General features: G+C 38.4%; 1 protein-coding gene across 6 annotated transcripts in view; it reads right to left on the reverse strand.

Annotated features, from left to right (window-relative positions):
- The window catches only part of PHF3 (PHD finger protein 3), an 85,329-nt gene extending 65,290 nt beyond the window's left edge, over window positions 1-20,039 (reverse strand). For 2 of the 6 annotated variants that reach the window (XM_051854610.3, XM_070074648.2), the window contains exon 1: window positions 19,534-20,036. Coding sequence is in view for 2 of the 6 variants with exons in the window: in XM_008263079.5 (XP_008261301.4) it covers window positions 7,851-8,094 (244 nt within the window). In the remaining 4 variants the exon portion in view is untranslated. Of the gene's footprint in view, window positions 1-7,850; window positions 8,120-19,533 lie in introns of all 6 variants that reach the window. The other 4 variants (XM_008263079.5, XM_070074647.2, XM_089333076.1 and 1 more) reach the window with 4 other exon arrangements.
- Between the last annotated feature and the right edge of the window lie 395 nt (window positions 20,040-20,434).

Raw genomic sequence — 20,434 nt, forward strand, 5'->3', positions numbered from 1 at the left:
CTAAAACTAAGACGGAAGGAAGGTCACTTAACAATGCAACAAGCATCATGTATCAGGCAACCCCTCAGCAACACCTGATGCTGGAAGACTAAAATTATGTCCTAACATGTTAAGTGGAGGTGAGAGTCAACTTTGTATTACATATAAAAGCACAGCCAAGAAAGCACAGATATAGAGGGAAGATGAAATACAGGAAAGCAACATCTCTAACCAATGAGGGCAATAAAATTCTACAGTAACAAATGTACAATAGGCCTTGAAACTGACAAACCCAGAGAGGAACAGTGACAGAAGACTGGGAGACAAATCTCCAGGGAAAAACATTAGATTCAGTAGAAATAATAATATGCTCAACTTTGAAAGGCTGGGTGAGGAGGATCTGTTTTAACAGAATAGAAAAATTTTAAAACCAGTCAGCAACCCAAAGGGGGAAAAAAAAAACAGGGAAGCATCTGGCACAGCAGTTAAGATGTCACTTGGGATGCTCCTATTCCGTATCACAGTGCCTGAGTTAGAGTTCCAGATCCACTATTTTTTTTAATTATTTGAAAAGCAGAGTTAGAGAGAGGCAGAGAGAGAGAGAAAGAGAGAGAGAAAGTCTTCCATCCACTGGTTCACTCCCCAATGGCCACAATAGCCAGAGCTGGGCCAATCCAAAGTCAGGAACCAGGAGCTTCTTCCAGGTCTCCCATGTGGGTACAGGGTCTCCCATGTGTGACATCCTTGGGCCACCTTCCACTGCTTTCCCAGGCCACAGCAGAGAGCTGGTTCAGATCCACTCTTGATTCCAACTACCTACTATCAAACATCTGGGGAGGTAGTGGGTAATTGCTCAAGTATGTGGATTGTTCCCACTCTCAGGACTGAGTTCTGGGCTCTTGGCTGCCTGGACAAGGCCCAGTATTGCAAGCATTTGGAAAGTGTACAAGTAAGACCTTTGTCTCTTTGTCTTTCAAATAAATAAATTTTAAAACATGTATTATCGTCTTGGTCCAAGGTTTGTTTGTTGGTTTGGGGTTTCTTCTTCTTAAGTGAAATAAGCAGTGTGCTTCAAGAATAATGGAATGAATTTAAGCACTAAAAGGAAGAAATTAAAAGATATCAGGATATAGTGATGAAAATAGATTAATTTTATTTCACATTTTAAATTAAAATATATGGTCGAGGCAGGCATTCTGGCACAGTGTTAGGCTGCCACCTGGAACTCCAGCATCCCATATCAGAGTACCTGGTTTGAGTTCCGGCTATGCCATACTTCCAATCCAGCTTCCTGCTAATACACCTGGGAAGCAGCAGACAATGACTCAAGTATTTGAGATCCTGCCACCCACCCATGTGGGAGATCTGGTCCAGCCCTGGCTACTGCAGATATCTGGGGAGTGAATCAGCAAATTAAAGATATCTCTCTCCCCCTCTCTCTCTTCGCTCCTCCCTCTCTCTCCCAACTCTCCCTCTCTGTCTTTCCCCCCCTCATTCCCTCTCTCCCCCTCTCCCTCCCCTTCTCCCACTCCTTTTCCCTCTCTGTTGCTCTGCCTCCCAAATAAAATTTTAAAAATAATAAAACATGGGCTGGCACCGTGGCACAGTAGATAAAACCACCACCTACAGTGCCAAATACCATATGGTCTCTGGTTCGAGTCCTGCCTGCTCCACACTTCCCATCCAGCTCTCTGCTAGGGCCTGGGAAAGCTGCAGAAGATGGCCCAAGTCCTTGGGCCCCTGTACCCATGTGGGAGACCTGGAGAAGACTCCTCGCTTCTGGCTTCAGTTCGGCACAGCTCCAGCCATTGCAGCCATGTGGGGAGTGAACAAATGGACAGAAGGTATCTCCCTCCCTTTCTGCGTCTGCCTCTCTCTAACGCTTTCAAAATAAATAAATAAATCATTAAACACACACACACACACACACACACACACACTTGATTTTATATTATGATAAGGAAAGCAAAAATAAATGGAAGCCAAGTAGAAGTAAAACAGAAAAGTCACAGAATATACAAAATAAAAACATAAATTGGAACCCTCTGGCCTTCAGCAACAAATTCCCTACCTCTACATTTTCTCTTTAGAAAGAGGTATTCTAGCATGTGTTAAAAGGCTTACTTTTTATCTCTGAATTCAACTGCTACTTCTGATATTAAGAATGACTTGTAGCAAAGACTACCATACCAAAAACTACCTGTTTGAGAAGAACTGGCAAACTCCATGAGAAATGTCAGAACTGAATAACAGTCTATCACACAGAGAAAACATAAGAAATAAGAAACAAAGAATTAAAAGCAGTGAAAGCTACATACATAGCCATCATTGTGCTTTGTTATACTTCATATTACTTAAAGAAGCGATGAAATACATCAAGCCTACAAATAGGACTTTAGAACTAAAATGAACGTAGACTACCTTTTAATTAAAAAAAAAAAAAAGTTTCAGAGATACCTTAGTTTGAAACAAACCTTAAAACATCACCTAACAAAAACAATCATCTGATGCCTGCGTCTCCACCAAAATACCCAGGAAGTAAACGGGTAACATCCAGAAAAAGTCTAAGTCCCATATTCCCTAGGAATCTATTATCCTATTTTCAAGAAAGCCACTCAAACTCTGCCTCCCTCTAACTGCTACTTACTGGATCTAGGTCTTTCCCTTTTATCCATTAAGAAATTACCTTCCTGTTCAGTAGGACAAACATTCAACATCTATGCCAGCTGTTAAGTCCTACTCTTTCCACCTTCCAGCATTTCTCCTTCTCCACTAAATTACATCTTTAATCCTATGAAATCTTTGCCTTTTTTTCTACTCTAAACACATTCCACTTTCACATAAACATGAGTAAAACCTGAAAGAGCTAATATTAACCATCAATCTTTTAGAAATGAAGTTTTATTCTTAAAGGTTATGCGTGAGCTTTAGAGGCCAGTTAACCCTCTCTAACATCCAACTAAGAGTATATACAGTCCTAACAGTCACATTTGCATGACCACTTTTCATATATTAAGTTTGTCTTTTTCCTGTTTAAATGCAATTCTCAAAATCAGTGACCTAAAAAGTTCTTGAAGCACAAACATTTTAAAAAACTAACACACACTAGTAACTCAGAATAATAAGCAGAATAGTGAAAAGACTCTAGTGCAAATACAGAATGAATTTATATATGTAGGTGGAACTGATTTGCACAAATAACTCCCTACATCCTTCTTAAACACGTACAAATAGGAAATACAATAATATCTGAATACTGGATTTTACTGGACCAGAGAGCTACTGTGTTTAGTTCAAGGTACTGTCTTATTGAAAATGCTGTCAAGTATAAAGTATGAACCCATAAAACTTGCAAATACTTCTTAAAGGAATCTCAGTGACACACTAGGACACCAATCATTTCTCCAGATCAAGTACGATATAATCTTTCAAGTATTATGCTGATTAATTCTATCTCTAATGAAGCAACCCAAGCTACAGAAATATTAAAAGTTAAAAATTTGTATAGCACAGAGAAACAAATACAAGTTCTGCCTTATATGTGAAAGCTAAAAAAAAGTTAATTTCATACAAGCAGAGTAAAACAGTAGTCACTAAAGGTAAGGGTAGGGATGAGGAGAGCTAAAGGGAGGTTGGATAAAAGGACCAAAATACTGTTACACAGGAGGAGTAAGTCTGAATGTTACACAACACAGTAAGGGGCTATAGTTCACAGCTACATGCTTTAGTAAGAACTGGAAGAAAGGTATTCAAAGCTTCCCAATACAAAGGAACGATAAATGTTTAAGGAGAGAGAAATGTTAATTACTCTGATTTGGACATCACAAATTGTATGCACATATCAAATTATTAACAATGTACCCCATAAATATGTACAACTGTTATGTGTTAACTAAAAATTTTTTGCATGCCAAAAAAGGGCATTTGTAAAATTGCTACTTTAAGAAGCTTGTAAAATCAGTCAACATGTATTAAAATACTTTGCTTAGAAGGAAAGTAGCAAAGTTGAAATTATTTAAATAAATGATTGATGTCATCTGACAGCAATGACATGTAAGGCAGTTATCACATTGCGTTTTAGCATATTTTCCTTTACAGTTGAGAAAAATACACAAGTACACAATATAAATCAATTCACTGACTATACAGGGGATCTGTGAGAGTTCAAAGATTTTTTGCTTTATCTCCAAAAACCATGCTACAGGAGGAATTTTTTTTAATTTAGTGAATGATGACTTTGCAAGCCATGATGTGGCTAGCAAAAGACATCTTAGTTTGATAGCCATAAAACTTTTCCATGTACTATTTAAAGTAATAAACTGTAAAAACAAGATTGTTTCATATATATGAAGCATAGCTATCAATGTAAAATGGAAATGTATTTATAAAATCAGAAATAAACATTTCTTAATGACATTGATAAAGTCAGTAAATAGCATCTTAATGATTTTGAATACATTTCGTAAGTGGTACCCAAGCAATATATTCAGCATCTTGGATCTATTACTTGGAAAAATTTTTAAGGATATGATAGTAAGATTTTTAGAATAAAAAATAGGTTGATCATGAAGATAAAATATTTTCAATACTTAGTGACTTTCCTAACTCAATGGAATTCAAGAAATGTATTACTGGGCAAATCAAAATACATATGCAAACACTGCAGTTAGACAAAGTAATATTTTATAGAATCATAAGTACTCTAGTGCCTAAGTCAGGACTCTACAGGTTACTATCTCTTAAGTGGAAATAATTCAATTTTTGTGCATTTGACAAAGTGCTATAAGTAATCTTCCATGTAGCATTCTTATTTCTACTTATTTATTTTCATTTTAACTTAATGGGGAAGAGATGAATTTTCCATCCACTGGTTCATTCCTCAAATGCCCAACAGCCAAGAGCTGGGCCAGATGGAATTCGGTAGCCTAGAACTCAATCCAGGTCTCCTAGTAGGTGCTAGAGATCAAGTATTTGGAACTATCACCTGTGGCCTTCCAGGATTCAATTTATCAGGAAACCACAATTAGAAGCAGAGGCAGGATTTGAATCAGGCACTCCAATTCCAAACAGCATCTAAACACTGCATCAAATACTTGCTCCCTTATTTTTATAATTTTTGAAACTACTGTTATTTTTGGAAGCAGTAAAATATAATGCAAGCAATTCAACTATGTCAAAAAACTGGTTTTGGCAACTGCACAAATCAAGCTATTTCAGTATAGCAAAGAACAAGATAGCAATTATTTTGTTTATTTTGTACACTGTCAAAAAGCTACAAAATAGGCCGGCGCCGTGGCTCACTAGGCTAATCCTCCGCCTTGCAGCGCCGGCACACCGGGTTCTAGTCCCGGTCGGGGCGCCGGATTCTGTCCCGGTTGCCGCTCTTCCAGGCCAGCTCTCTGCTGTGGCCAGGGAGTGCAGTGGAGGATGACCCAAGTGCTTGGGCCCTGCACCCCATGGGAGACCAGGAGAAGTACCTGGCTCCTGCCATCGGATAAAATAAAATAAAAAAAAAAAAGCTACAAAATAACCATGGTGTCTAACTTTCAATATCCTGAGAAACATGAGAAATACAGATAGGATCATCTCCCTGCTTAGTTCAGATAAGACAATTATTATTAAAAAAATGGCTAAGAATTGTCATTTTTAGTTTATAACAAAAGCCTGAAATTATGAATAGCTAAATGTTACTGTCCACATAGAGTTTCCATTGTTATTCTTCCTCCTTGCAACTTCTCTTTATATTACAAAAGAGAAAATTAAAATTTTTCTATCTTTTCCAGTTTACTCTCAATAGACAATGTGTGGGCCTTTTACCAAACTAGGCAATCACAAAAGGCAAAAATCAACCTAGAAGCAAAATAAAACCCCTGCCTAATAGACCAATGAAATTTAAATAATCCTAAACAGAACAGCTTTATTAAGTTTCCCCTACAAATGCCCTTACATATCTTAAAAATCCTTTACTTCACATATATTAAATACAAATAGCTCTGCTACAGAATCTAGATAAATAGTAGCAAACAAGTCTTACTATAAGGATTTAGAAAGTAATTCTATTTAACTTCTTCAATAAAGTTTAAAAGACAGTAGAATCATACAGAAGAAATCATACCTCCAAAGTATTTTAAACACTTCAACAAAGGTGCTGTAAGTCCTCACTTAGCAAAGAAAACATTCACCAAAACTAAAGACTTTTCACATCAATAAAAACTTTTCATATCAGCAGAAATCAAGTTTGAAAAAAAGGACACCAAGTAGGAATGACCATATTACTAACAGGTTGAAATTTTTTTAAGAAAAAATGTCTAACAAGATGATACATGTGCCAATTCCAGATATAACAATCTTGAAGGAAATGCAGTTCCAGCAACAAGAATTCACATATTAAATCAATGGTTTTTCAGATCTTAGATTAAACTGCAAAACAGTGTGCAGATAATCAAACACTGTTAAATGCTTAGTAATAAAGAGAATTAGAACTACTGGACTGACACAAGAACCAAAGTAAAAAACTTAAACAATGCATACATAAAACAAAATTTCAAGCTTTAAAACATTTAGAATACAGCAACAAAAACAAAGTAAACCTATGCAATAACACAACACAATGCAAATAATTCAGGCGTACACCATTAGCAAGAAATGCAAAAGACCTCACTACTGTTAAAATGAAAATTCCTAGTAGCCAGTGTTGAGGTCTTAAGGCAGAGTTTCTGACTAATTTATGGGTGAACATCAAATCAAATTTTAAGTATTACTACATTAAATTTAAGTACCAAGTTTTAAGTACTACTACATCAAATTTAAAATATTAGGTAGAAAATATGAAAAAAATATACTGGAAAGACTAATGTAGGAAAAGTCTACAGTCAATGAAAAACCAACATCACATAAAATCTGTGACCTACACTAGAGAATGGAGAGGGAAAGCCTTTAACTGCCTCAAAATTTATAATAATAATTCTGTTGTTTCTGAAGGAAAAACTATCTTTTTCTATATATTAACATAAATGCCAAAGCACTTTCTTATAAAAATAGTTTAGCCCTTCAGAGTTATCTTCCTTTTAGTCTTTTAGCTATTTCATCTACAGGTTCTAAAATAATGCTGTCCAACAAACAGAATGCAAAGCATATATGTGATCTTTATTTTCAAAAAAGCATTTTTTAAAAAGTTAAAAGGAAACAGGTGAAATTAATATTAATAATTCACTTAAATAAAAATATCCAGAACATCACTTCAACATGTAAAACAAGAGATGAAATATTTTATAACATTTTTCATGCTAGGTCATCAAAATCTAATATGCATTTTGCAGCACATTTCAATTAGGACTAGATTCATTTCAACTGATAATTATGCGTGTCCTGTGGTTACTAAATTAGCAAAGGTTTAGAGCTCTTTCTCTGGTTGAGATACATGTACAAAATAGCCAAAGCATCTGAAACTGGAGAAAACAATATATTTAATCCTACTGGCTGGGAGAGACACTGAGAGAGGTTGATTCAGTCTTCCCTTTGACTGAAAAAGGCCTAGGAAAATATGTCCCAATTTTCACCTGTTGTAATGATGTAATTATTAACAGCATTCCCTATAAATCTCAAAAGTGTCCCACTTTAGATGATAAATTATATGGTCACCCTGCCTATACCTCCACAGAAGCTTCAAAGGTAACTCCATACTTCTTAGAACAAAATTTAGTTTAACTTCTAATTCTGATGCCTGGAAAAGAAGATCTAAATTTAAAGGAAAGAACCCTAAATTCACTGCCCTCATCATTTAAAAAAAAAAAAAAAAAAAAAAGCTGCTCAAAATTCTTTTTATTTTAAATTGCAGACTAAAAAAAAAAAAAAAAAAAAGTAAGAATTACCTGTTGAACAAGGCATCTGGAAATTGGGATCATTGCTATCCAAAACAGGCAAACAGAACTGGTTACTTGCAGATCCTAGCATAGGATCCTTATCGCTGAGCATGTTCTTCAGCGAGTCCTCTAAGACATTTTGACTTGTACTAAAATCCTCACAGACTTCATTCTCCAGGTTGGATCCTAGAAATAGGGCATCATCTAAGTGTTCAGTAGGAATTAAATGATTAAATGTATCAACTATATCCATGAAGACTTCTGTGTGTCTTTCAGCCCTATAGAAAGACAAAAAAAATACCATAAGAAATAAAGCTATCAATTGAAAATCACCTAAAACCAAATTATTTTAATAGTTTGAGTCTAAGAACACACTTAAGGTAATTGAATTTCTGTATTAAAAAAAATCCTCACTACTTTTAGAATATACATTTGGAAATGTAGAACAAGTCTTTACTACATGTTTCTTCATCATGCATGTAGAATATCATTTTTCAGAAATCTTATTAAATGCTTATTCATTTAGGAAAAATTATGTATAATCCATTAATTAGACACATTTGAAAGAATTACATGGCTTAAACCATAAAAACCATGTCTGTAACAATAACTTTTTCATATTTTAAGAATCAGACACCGCTTTTACAATAAGTCCATGTAAAAGAGTTCAAAGTATTAAATGTTTACTGTCCCACATGTATGAAGACTACAAAATAGGTTTGTTTTATTTACAAAGCATTTAAATTATACAAAGAGATGAGAGACAAAAATTTTGTGGGAATAGAGGAGGAAAATGGGAAACTATTAATCCAACAAATCAAAACTCAAAAAACTACATACACACGCAAAGACGTGCACATACACACAGATTTTCTAGGGTCCCACTTCAAGAGAAAATGAGATAAATGACAAAAACAATCTACATCATGTATTTATATTAAGTTATATGTACAAATTATCCAGTTAAATCTCCTACATGAATGTCACCTACATACTAGGCATTGCTCAGAAAATCATTTCAAGCTCTAAGAGCTTCAATTATCAAAGTGGAATTATTTCCAACATTGGTCTTACAGAAAACTAAGTCAACACAATCCAGGGAGAGATGAAGACCAAGAAACTTATTTAGCTATCCAATTGGCCAGAAAATTTTACTGGTTAAAGCAGAACATATTTTGGCTCCATAATTCCCAAAATTTAGCTCCAAATCTAACAAATTTTCTAAAATTGGCCATGAATTATTCTTCCATTTTATGTCACAACGAGCTACAATTTCACATATTTACATAATTTAGCCTACAAGAGTAAAAAATTATCCTTTTACAAAGAAACCACATTTAAGCAATATAAATGTCTCCCCAAGGTCACAAAATGGCACCAACTTTCAAATGCAGGCTTCACACTCCAGAGTTCATACCCTTCCTTAACCATTAGCCTTTTACACTGAAATGAGAATTGCAAAGACCTGACTCATAAAATGCTCTTTAAAAACAATTTTCCACATCAGTGACTGCCTGTGACCACAGATAAGGGAAGGACAGACTGCAAACACAGAATCTTTGGAGAATGTTGGAAATGCCCTGAAGACTGATTGTCCTAGCACTTTACAATTTTTTTTAATTTATTTATTCAAGAGCATAGAAAAAGAGAGCTCCCATGTACTGGTTCACTCTCCAAATGCCCAGAATAGCCATGTGCAGCCAAGGCCAAACCCAGGAGCTGCAACACAATCAATATCATCCATGAAGAGTGGAAGGGACCCAATTAGTCATCACCACTGCCTCCTCCCAGGGTCTGCATTAGCAGGAACCTGGGCTCAAGAACTGGAAGTAGATCTGGAACTCAGGTACTCTAACATGGGGGGGGAGGGGGGGGGAGGCAGGCATCTTCACCATCTTCTTAATGGCTAAACACCAGAAATCTGTTCATTTGTTAATGGATGTACTTTACTGTATTTCAACTTTTAAAAAGCTAAGAAAATTTTCCTGTCACAAAAAGCAATTCCTTTCTAGGTAAAAGAGTTTCAGCATCTCTTCTCAAGTGCTGCTATTCATTTACACTGAAATGTTAATAAAGTACTGAAAGAAAATGATAACAATTGTGTTAACTTCCTGCTTATTTTATGTGCATTCTCTAAATCAGAAAATTGTGATTTTTTTCAATGCTGATGAAAACTCAAGAAAAGCTCCTTTAAGGAATTCCCTATAGCTATATGATCTCAGTACCTAAGATTCAATTACACATCACCAATACTTCTATTAACATGCTTTCAGATTGCAAAGAAATTTTAGTATAATAAATTCTGGTACCTAAAAATAAGTTACCAAAAAATTACTATTTACAAAACCAAATAGATTAGAACAAAAAAAAATCATTTATCTGGATGTAGCAGAATTCAAAATTTATTGCAGGCCAAAACTCTCTTCATAAATTTGCATTTCAATTTTCTTTTTAACTTTTAGCTAGTTTTCTATTAACTTTTATTTACTTATTTGTATTTGAAAAGCAGACAGAGAGTCAGAGACAGAGATGGATCTTCCAACTACTGGTTCTCTCCCCAAATGCCACAACATCCATACCAAAGCCAGCAGCTCCAAATGCAATGTGGCTCTCCCAAGTGGGTGGCAAGTTCCCAACTACCTCCGCATCACCTGCTGCTTCCCAGTGCACATTAGCAGGAAAATGTTATTGGGCACTGAGCCAGGACTCAAACCCAGGCACTATACAAAATAAGATACAGGCATCCAAAGCAGTATATTAACAGCTGTGCCAAAGCTGTGCCCTTTTCACTCAGATGAATCAAAAAGAAAAAAAGGCAATTCCAGCTCTAGAATCAAATGGTTTATTTTCCTTACAAAACGGTACACAGAATCACTGAAAATGCACGCATTTCCATGGCAACACAGGCTGGTAAATTCTATAACTTCATCTAAAGTTCTTCTGTTGCACCAAATTTACTCTGAGCTTTCAGGTAGTGGGGACACTCAAAAGTTAGTTACATAGCTCAAGATCACAAAGCTATTAAGGAAGACCAAGCCATCTAAATAAACGATATTTTTTTCCCTAATAATATTGCTATCAGTGAAACCTCCCCAAAACTCCTTCACTAAAAGTACTTTCAGAGCCTGTGGAATTCTGTTTAATCTCAGTACTTACTAAACTTCAAAAGATCTATATCATAAAAAGTAAAGCACATTGTAAATATGATAGGTCAAACTTCCCAGTACTGTTTTTTAGTCATAACTAGTATGACTTTCAAACTGTTTTTCCAAGAATTTAATTAGACATTCTCAGGAAAAAGCCTTCTATGATCAAAAGTGAGGAGTATAAAAAGGTTGAATTTAACAATACCTTTTATTTATTGAACAAATCTTTACTAAGCAGCTACCACTGTGTGAGACACCTTTAGTAATAAGCAAAGGAGAATGGGAACTTCCTCAGATAGAAAACAGTATAAAGCATCCCAAATTTATGGGTCCAAAGAAGACAATTTCCACAGGACCCATCACATAACTAATGTTTTGTGAAAGACATCTTAAGCATCAAACTGTTGTAAATTAGACTGAGACACCTTTTATTTAATTTTTTAAAGATTTATTTATTTGAGAGAAGAGTTACAGACAGAGAGAGAGACAGAGAGGTCTTCCATCCACTGGTTTGCTCCCCAAATGGCCAGAATGGCCAAAGTTGGGCCAATCCGAAGTCAGGCACCAGGAGCTTTGGCCAAAATGGCCAGAGCTGGAACAATCCAAAGCCAGGAGCCAGGAGCTTCTTCCAGGTCTCCCACGTTGATGGATGCAGGGGCCCAAGCACTCAGGCCATCTTCCACTGCTTTCCCAGGTCATCAGCAGGGAGCTGGATGGGAAGTGGAGCAGCCAGGACTTGAACAGGGGCCCATATGGGATGCCGGCACCACAGGCGGAGGCTTTATCTATTAGTACAGCACTGGCCCCTAGCTTTTTTTTTTTTTTTTTTAATATCCCTGTACCTATCTACCTATCATCTGTCCATGTAAGCTTCTTTTTTTTTTTAAATGAAGATCTACTTATTTGTTTAAAAGAACTAGAGAGAGGGAAAGACAAGAGAAATCTTCCATCCTCTGGTTCACTCCCCAGGTGGCCACAACAGCCAGCTCTGGGCCAAGCTGAAGCCATGAGCTTCTTTCAGGTCTCCTACATAGGAAGCAGGGGCACAAGCACTTGGGCCACCTTCTGCGGCTTTTCCCAGGCCATTAGCAGGGAGCCGGATAAGGAGTGGAGCAGCCGGGGACACAAAACAGCATCCATATGGGATGGTGGCATTGCAGGAGGCAGCCTTACCCACTACACCACAATGTCAAACCTTAAGAATGATTTTTCCGAGATGGTTCCAAACTAGCTCTGGAAGTAACTCCCAAAGGACTAAACAAAATGGCAAAAACCAGAGTAGGCAGCCATACACCACAACTATCTTGAATTAAGCATATATTGGAGTGTGACTTCAGGTTCAAATATCTAGCTCAATATCAAAATCAAAACTTTCATGCTTAACTGACTTCAAAAATATTAACTCACTTAAAATGGCCACACTAACCTAGACTGGATCATGAACAGGACAGCGACAAAGAAACATGAAATCAGAAGAAAGTCTAATTCTGTTAATAGTACTGTACTAATAGTAATGTTAACTCTGATAAAGGAACTAGCATTTTGTCAGATATTAATAACCAGGGAAACAGAATGAAAGGAATACAAAGAATTCTACAATCTCTGCAACTTTTTTATAAATCTAAAACTATCCCAAAACTAAAAGTATTTTCAAAAAAAGAAAAGCAATCAAAGGATGTTCCTGGATATCTAACAATGTGGTTAGACAAAGATAACCAGATCCAAGTAAGGGAAAAAAGAGCAGATTTAGAGCTGATCTGAACTTTATCTAAATGCTTCCTTACATTTCACATGCTAAATTTAATAATTAAAACAAATAATATATTTTAAATAGCTAAAGATATATGAATCAACATGAACACTTTTGGAATATACACGCTAAATTCAAAAACTGTTTCTAGAGCCAGAAACTGAATAATCTGCTTAACTCAAAATTACTTATTCATATACTTATTCCACATCCACTACAAAGCACTACAAGTACCAGTGAAACAAACTCCAGTTTCAAATACAAAGAGCTCACAATACAAAACAGATTACAGACAAAAACAAACACAACACAAACATGACAACAAAACATGCTTTGCCATATTGAAGGGCTGCAGATACTACCATAGAAGATGATGAAACTCAGAAGGGCTAAGCAGGAGATGTGTGAGCCAGATCCTAAAGATTCAGAGGATATTCCAGGCAAAGGGAGAAAACATGTACTAGTTATGAGTGCCTGAGATTGGTCCTAGTGGGATATTTACAAAGACTCACAATACAATTAAAAATAACTAGTACTATCATTCTGATCTGAGTCCAAAGATTTTTCCTGTTTTAAAATATTTGCTTTGGCCGGCGCTGCGGCTCAACAGGCTAATCCTCTGCCTGGGGCGCCGGCACACCGGGTTCTAGTCCCGGCTGTGGCGCCGGATTCTGTCCCAGTTTCCCCTCTTCTAATCCAACTCTCTGCTGTGGCCTGGGAGTGCAATGGAGGATGGCCCAAGTCCTTGGGCCCTGCACCCACACGGGAGACCAGGAGAAGCACCTGGTTTCTGGCTTCGGGGCCGCAGCGACCATTGGGGGGTGAACCAACGGAAAAAGGAAGACCTTTCTCTCTGTCTCTCTCACTGTCCACTCTGCCTGTCAAAAATAAATAAATAAAATACTTGCTTCATACGCAATGCTCAGAAAATATTGCAAATATAGTGGCCACTAACAAAACCAGATGAAATTATTTTAAGAGTTTCAAAAATGAATAGAATGTAAAAAGGTAAGATTAAGAAAGTATCAAAAGAAAAAAAAACACACTTCAACAAAAACCAGCTTTAAGAGATTGGAAAAATTAAAAAATTATTGTATGAAATCTTTAAAATTATCTTTTAAGTACATCTATGTATATATTATTTCTGTAAAAATTTAAAAAGCACATGTAAACCCAATAATAAAATCAACAAAGTTATGAAAGATCCTGAGAGGTTACACTATGATAAAGCTCTCTCTCATGTAGTCTGCATGTGTGTGTGTGTGTGTACATGCTAGTGGGTGACAGGAGAGGGACAAAAATATATCAAGAAAACATAAAATCTATGAAGAAAAATTAAATAAGGTAATGGTGGTGGTGGTGGAGGAGGAGGAAGTGGAGGTAGAGGAAAAGGAAAGGCAGTTTATGTATGAAGGAAAATAAAGACCTCATTAAGAATGTAACACCTAAGTCAAAACCTGGAAAAGGAATGATCAATCCATAAATGCCTAAGAGCAATTCAGGTAAAGACCTACTCTAAAGGGCAAAGGCCCTGGAAGTAGAACAGCACACTTTATCCCTTCCAGACCTTATATCATGATTTAAATTAAACACTCAATTTCATTAAGGACACTCAGAAAAACTTTCTAATAGGCAGTAATGAAAATATAAAAATCTTATTAATTGGGGCCAGCATTGTGGCTTAGCAAGTAGTCACTGCCTACAACACTGGCATCCCTTATGGACACCATTTCAAGTCCCAGCTGCTCCACTTCCAACCCAGCTCTCTGCTAATGGCTTAGGAAAAGCAGCAGAAAAGACAGTCCACAGGACTGTGCCCCTGCCACTCCCATGGGTGACCCCAAAGAAGGCCTGGCTCCTGGCTTTGGCCTGGCCCAGCCCTGGCCATTGCAGGGATCTAGGAAGGGAACCAGTGGATGGAAGCTCTCTGTCTCCTCTCTCTTTCAAATAAATCAATCTTAAAAAAAAATGTATTACTAATAACAATAAAACATGAAACTCCATATGCTCTAACTTCATGCCACTTTTCTACAAGCTTGATTCCGACAGTTCTCAATCAGAGATGACTAAGGCCATCCACAAGTCATTTGATCACATGTTTAGACATTTTTGGTCACCAAAACTGCAGTAAGTACTAATGGCATCCAGTACATAAATGATAAAGCACTAAAATAGCCCCACAACATAGAATTATCCAACCAAAAATGTCATCAAGGCCAAAGCTAACAAACTCTGCTCTATACTTAACTAACTCATTTAATCCAACAATCCTGTATTATAACCCCAATTATTAAAAAAATGAAATTAGAGAGGTTACTTGCAAAAGTGGAAGTTAAAATACAAGCCCAGAAAATCTCATTTTAGAGCCAAAGAGTTTACTGCTACCCTATATTTTCTTTTTATAAAGTTAAATTTACTGAATGCTTATCATGTGCATTATGTAAATTCATTGTGCCATTTAATTCTCACAACCACAGAATTAGGTATTATTATTCTCAATTTGCAAGAGGTGCTAAAGCTTACTGAAGCTACACCCATTAACACACAGTGAGTAACTGATAGAACTGGAACTCCAATCTGCCTAGTATGACGCCAGGATCAGTTCTTAACCACTATGTTATAACAATGTTAAGGATGAAACATAGGTTATCCTACCAGGTCAGAGTCAAGGAAAGTTGTTAAAAAGTTAAGCCATGTGTATGACATTACAACAGTTCCACAAAGCTATGCCACCAGTCATCTGCTTAACACACCCACTTTAAATTCTGGTCTCATATCATTAGTTCAAGTCTATTGGTAAGATCTCACAGAAGAAAGCAAGAATCATAACTTTTTTCTGAATGTTTCCGATAAAATGAATATGTAAGACACCAACAGGTCTGCCGTACAAAAAGTTAATATACAAGCAGACCTAAGAACCTGGAAAAAGAACTATGAAATAGAGGTTGAAACTGGCAGATTTACACTAACCAAGAAAAAAAAAGTTTATTTTCAAATTTATAGTTAAACTGGCATTATACTACAATCGAAATTTTAAGAAGCACCAGTGAATTAACCACAGTAGTGCAACCAGATTACCATTAAAACTACGGCCTACTTAACAGTCCAATCCCACATACATTTAGTACACACTATACACCAGGTCCTTTCCTAAGTCTACAGCATGCATTATCTCATTAGTTCCTCACAACCACCTTGTAAGTGCAGCTATCATTTATTTCTCTTTCACAGAAGAGTAAACTGAGGCAAAGACAGATAATTACATCAATTTCCCAAAGTCATTTACCCAGTATTCTTAAATTCAAACCCAGGCAAGGTCATTCCTGAGCCTAAACTTTTACACTACTATATTTTATGCACTCAACTTGTTGAACACAGATTAATTTTTATGGGTTTTAATATTTCATTAATGAAATCTTTAAAAATACTGGAAACACTCATTCCAAAATAAAGCAGGAAATATGCATTTAGCTGCCCTCTCCACATAAAACACAAAATGGCTATCCATTTACATGTATATGAACCACAACATGTGGAGGAAAAGCAGTTATAAGATAAAAACTGAAATTTATTGTCTAAAATTTCATGTTTTCATGTCCAGCTCATAAAAATTATTAATGAATAGCAATTTTAAATTTAGCTTTTCTGTACAATCTGTCATTCAAAACTGATAAAGTTAGATTATGTCAACAGATTAAAATTTATGGATAATATTTTTCAATTTGTACTATTCCTCTTCACTATACAAGTAGCTAAAAAACATTTAAATACTCTGACCACTAAAAAATGGCCAGAATTAAATACATAACACACCAGTCTATACATTTGGCAATCCCTCATACAATGCCTCTTACAACTCTTGAAATATCTCTTAACTTCAATATACTAATTTAACATCTCATGTCTTTGCAATCTTGTTTCCCAGCCAAGATTGCTGAGTGTAAGTAGAAAAGAGCCATGGGTATTTCTAATTACACAAATACTATCAAAAGGCAAAGGAGAATCTTTACTTTTCTCAAAAATGCAACATATCATAAATGTGCAGCAGTTTGCCAAGTAATATTTGTAGTTTAAAAAATAAGATGTCTATGCTTCTGAAAAGTTACTCCAGGATTCTCAGAGGTTACCCAAGAAGAGAAGAGAGAAATAGTACCCAAGATACACTGTCCTAGAAACTGAGAAATCGTCAAGGAATTCTCAAAATTTGGATAAATAAAAATATACACATATTGGCATTCTTAGAACCCTGAACTCCCTAACAACTGTGTGGTAAAATAGTTATGGATAGTATGCAAACCTGGATGCAGATTAATACAGCTCATTATCTCATTAAAAAATAAAACAGGAATTTCCTCAAGAAAAAAAATGCATAAAAACAACTTCATGAGAATTTAACTGGCACTTAATCTGTGTAAAAAAAAAAAAGTACACAATTAAGAAAGCAAAAATGTGTCAAAAAAAACAAACACTATGTTACCATGTCCAGGAAGATACTCATCGTTTTAAGTACATGAAACAGAAATGTAATGTACAGATAATTTTTTATTCACTGGTTTTTCAAAGTATGTCCCATACTGTGTAAACATCTAAACTCTTAAGATAATTTTTCAGTAATCCAAATTATCACCTGCTTTCAACTTTTATCAATAATACACTAAGTCAGACTATCAACCTTTCCCAGCTGATTTCAATAAATAAGATTTTAATTTAATAATTTTAATTCAATAATATAGTCTTAAAATAAGGGCAATTTTCTTTCAACTTTTATCTTTAAATGTTAATTTGACCAAATCTGTTTTTCACCCACATTTACCCAGAACACTTATGTGGTCTTCTCTGACTATGCAACACACAAGTATACTATAAAATCAACAGGATAAAGTTACCAGAGGTCTATCCCAACACAGAATGCATAAGTAACTCAGCAGAAATTCACTGTTCTTCCAAAATAATGCAAAAGCACTATAATGAATTTTTATGCTCTTCAATAATTGGACAGAGAAAAACTTCTGTCCCATCAATGACTCATTTGTTACCATTTGACAAGTCCCTAGTACAGTTATCAAGCAAAGCTTAAAATCGAAGGTTTACTTCTTTCAAAATAAAAGGCTCATTTCAGCGGTACAAGTCTTTCTGCTGCTAAGGAAGTGACAGTGTGCCTTAATCGGGGCATTAAAAGCTCTTAAAAGTTTCCCCATAAATTGTTACTACCATTAGAAAATGGATTCTGTATTTTAGAACAATGAAACTGATAATGGTAGTGGAGAAAAAATAACCAGTGAACATAAGAAGGAAAAAATACATTTTTATGTATATATATATATTGATTTATATATATATATATATATATAAAAACAAGTGGAGAAAAACTAAGTTGTAAAAACCGCTATCTGGGCTAACAATAATCTTTACACACCACCTTGTGTGCTCTGGAATAGACTATAAACTCAAAAACTTCAGTACACTAAAACAGAAGATTTCCCGGTTCTTCTGATTCACAGGTCTATTGACCGTCACAAACACACATCTCCAACTGCAAACTGTCACAATTTCCAACACTTCATTCAGGAATCAAAAATGGTAGCAAATGAATGAGTGACTTAAGTGTCGCTTTGGAGGATCTTAAAACAATCAGTTTGGGGAAAAGAAGGCAAATTTGACCTTCCCCCATAACAATAAATAGAACAATGTGCTATTTAGGTATTCCTGAAGTACTTTACTTTCATTTTAAACTCAGCTTAACATATACAAGTATACAAGTTCGTATTTCAGGAAGGCTCAATTACCGAGGACTCCTTTCAAACGAAGTATCTATAGGAAATGAAGACTGGCCTGGGTGGATACAGCATTGTTGCCACTCACTCTACTCCATGACCACAGTCTAAGAATGACTACGGAACAGCACTAAGAAGCACACGCTCGAACCACAAGTCTCCAGAAAATGGCACTCAAAGGCCCTAAGATAGGAAAAGGTCATCTGACCTGACAATACACTGCCGAGGAAAAGAAGGGACCCTGGACTGTGCGCGACACCAACATTCTCTCCCATTCTCCCTCCTCCCCGCCCCTCCCCCCGGGTCAGGTGATCAGTTATTTAGCACCATTAACACGTACTGATCGACAAGTGGCTCCTTAAATGACTCGTATCATCGGAGAGCAAGAGGACTCTCAGGCTTTCCGATCTCAAACCAGGCAAAAGGAGTCGCCAGCTTGGGCCCCGAGCACAAAAGCGCGCGGCAACAGGAGGATGGATGGGGCACCAACAACTCCCCCAGTCCAAAAGCGGGGCCGACGACCGGCCTCGCGGCCAGGGCCGGTCCCCGCTTCGCCGCGACTCGGAGATCAGGGCTCGATGCCCGGGTCTCCACGAGAGGGGGGGAACCGGCCGAAGGGCCGAATGCCCGGGCCTTGCAGGCCCGGCCTGCCTGGCAGCGCCCGCCGAGCCTCCCGGCTTGCGCGCCCGCGCGGCGGCGGCGGCGGCACACACTCGCCGCCGAGGGCCGGGGACCAGCGGTACGGGGAGGCCGCGGCCCCGACCTTCCGCCCGGCCGGCCACCATGGCTCTCTCTCCCCAGCCCGTAGTCCAAACGGTCCCGGGAGGCAGAGGCGCGGCCGGGGTAGGCCGAGGGCGTTGCGCAAGAGGCCCCAGGGGCGATTTCCCCGCTGCGCGGGAGAAAGGAGCCGAATGTCCGCCGCGGGAGGGGCAGGAGGCCCGCGGAGGCGCTGTGCGTGTGGAAGGGGATGGGGGAGGGGAGGGCTGCCCGTCTCCCTGGCCGCGGCCACAGCCGCAACTCACCCAGCTCCGCCAGACGAGCGCTACCACTGGCAGCAAGAGGAAGATGGTGGCCGCTGCCGCCGCCGCTGCCGCCGAGGAGGAGGAGGAGGAGGGGGCCCGATGGGTGCCGCGGAGAGGGGGTACGCGCAGGACGTCGGCGTCGCTGCCACAGCCTCTTTTCCTCTCAAGACCGAACGGCGGCTGCGGACGACGCTAATCCTGGCTTCCGCGCTGCCCTCGTATTCCTCGTTGCAGCCGCCGCCGCCCTAGGCTCGAAGGTCGCTTGCCTCGTAGGGACTGTGCGACGGCGCGAGACCCCGCAGCCATCGGCGTGCAGCGGCGGCGGCGCGGGAGCAGGAGCGGGGGCGCGTCACGTGACGCCACTGTTTACCGTTCCGGGGGCCGCCGCCTGCGTAGCCGCTGCGCCTGCGCACTGTGGGGCTTCCCGCGCCGCGCCTCCGAGGAGCCCCGGGCTGCCGCACGCCAAGGGCCTTGGGCGCCCCTCCCTGTCTGCCGCCGGCTTCCAGCTTTCAGCCTGGGGGCTGCTGGGAGGAGGGGGGCGACGCAGGAGGGTTTTTTCTACAATAAGGAGTGCTAAGGCTTTACAATTAATATGAAAGTGGTGGGCAGGGTTACTTTCCACTCTTTTTGTTAATTGATTGTGAGTGGTAGACTAGGGAGGAGCAGATGCGCCCCCTGCCCACACACCCTGGCCGCCTCTGCACAACAGCCTCACGGTTAACTACCTCAACCCTCAGCTTTCCAGCCACAAGGCCAGTTTCCCTCAGGACCTTGGCTCCCTCAAGAAACAGTCGAGGTATCAAGTCAGTCTTCAAAATGTGGCCCAGTGATTCCTTGAGGGGTACCCAAGACCCCTCAAGGGAGCCAATAGATAATGTCTAACGCCAGATTTCTTCCTGCT

This window comes from Oryctolagus cuniculus, chromosome 5 (genome assembly GCF_051225735.1).
Source record: "Oryctolagus cuniculus isolate XC-2025 breed Fujian yellow rabbit chromosome 5, ASM5122573v1, whole genome shotgun sequence".
Taxonomy (NCBI): domain Eukaryota; kingdom Metazoa; phylum Chordata; class Mammalia; order Lagomorpha; family Leporidae; genus Oryctolagus; species Oryctolagus cuniculus.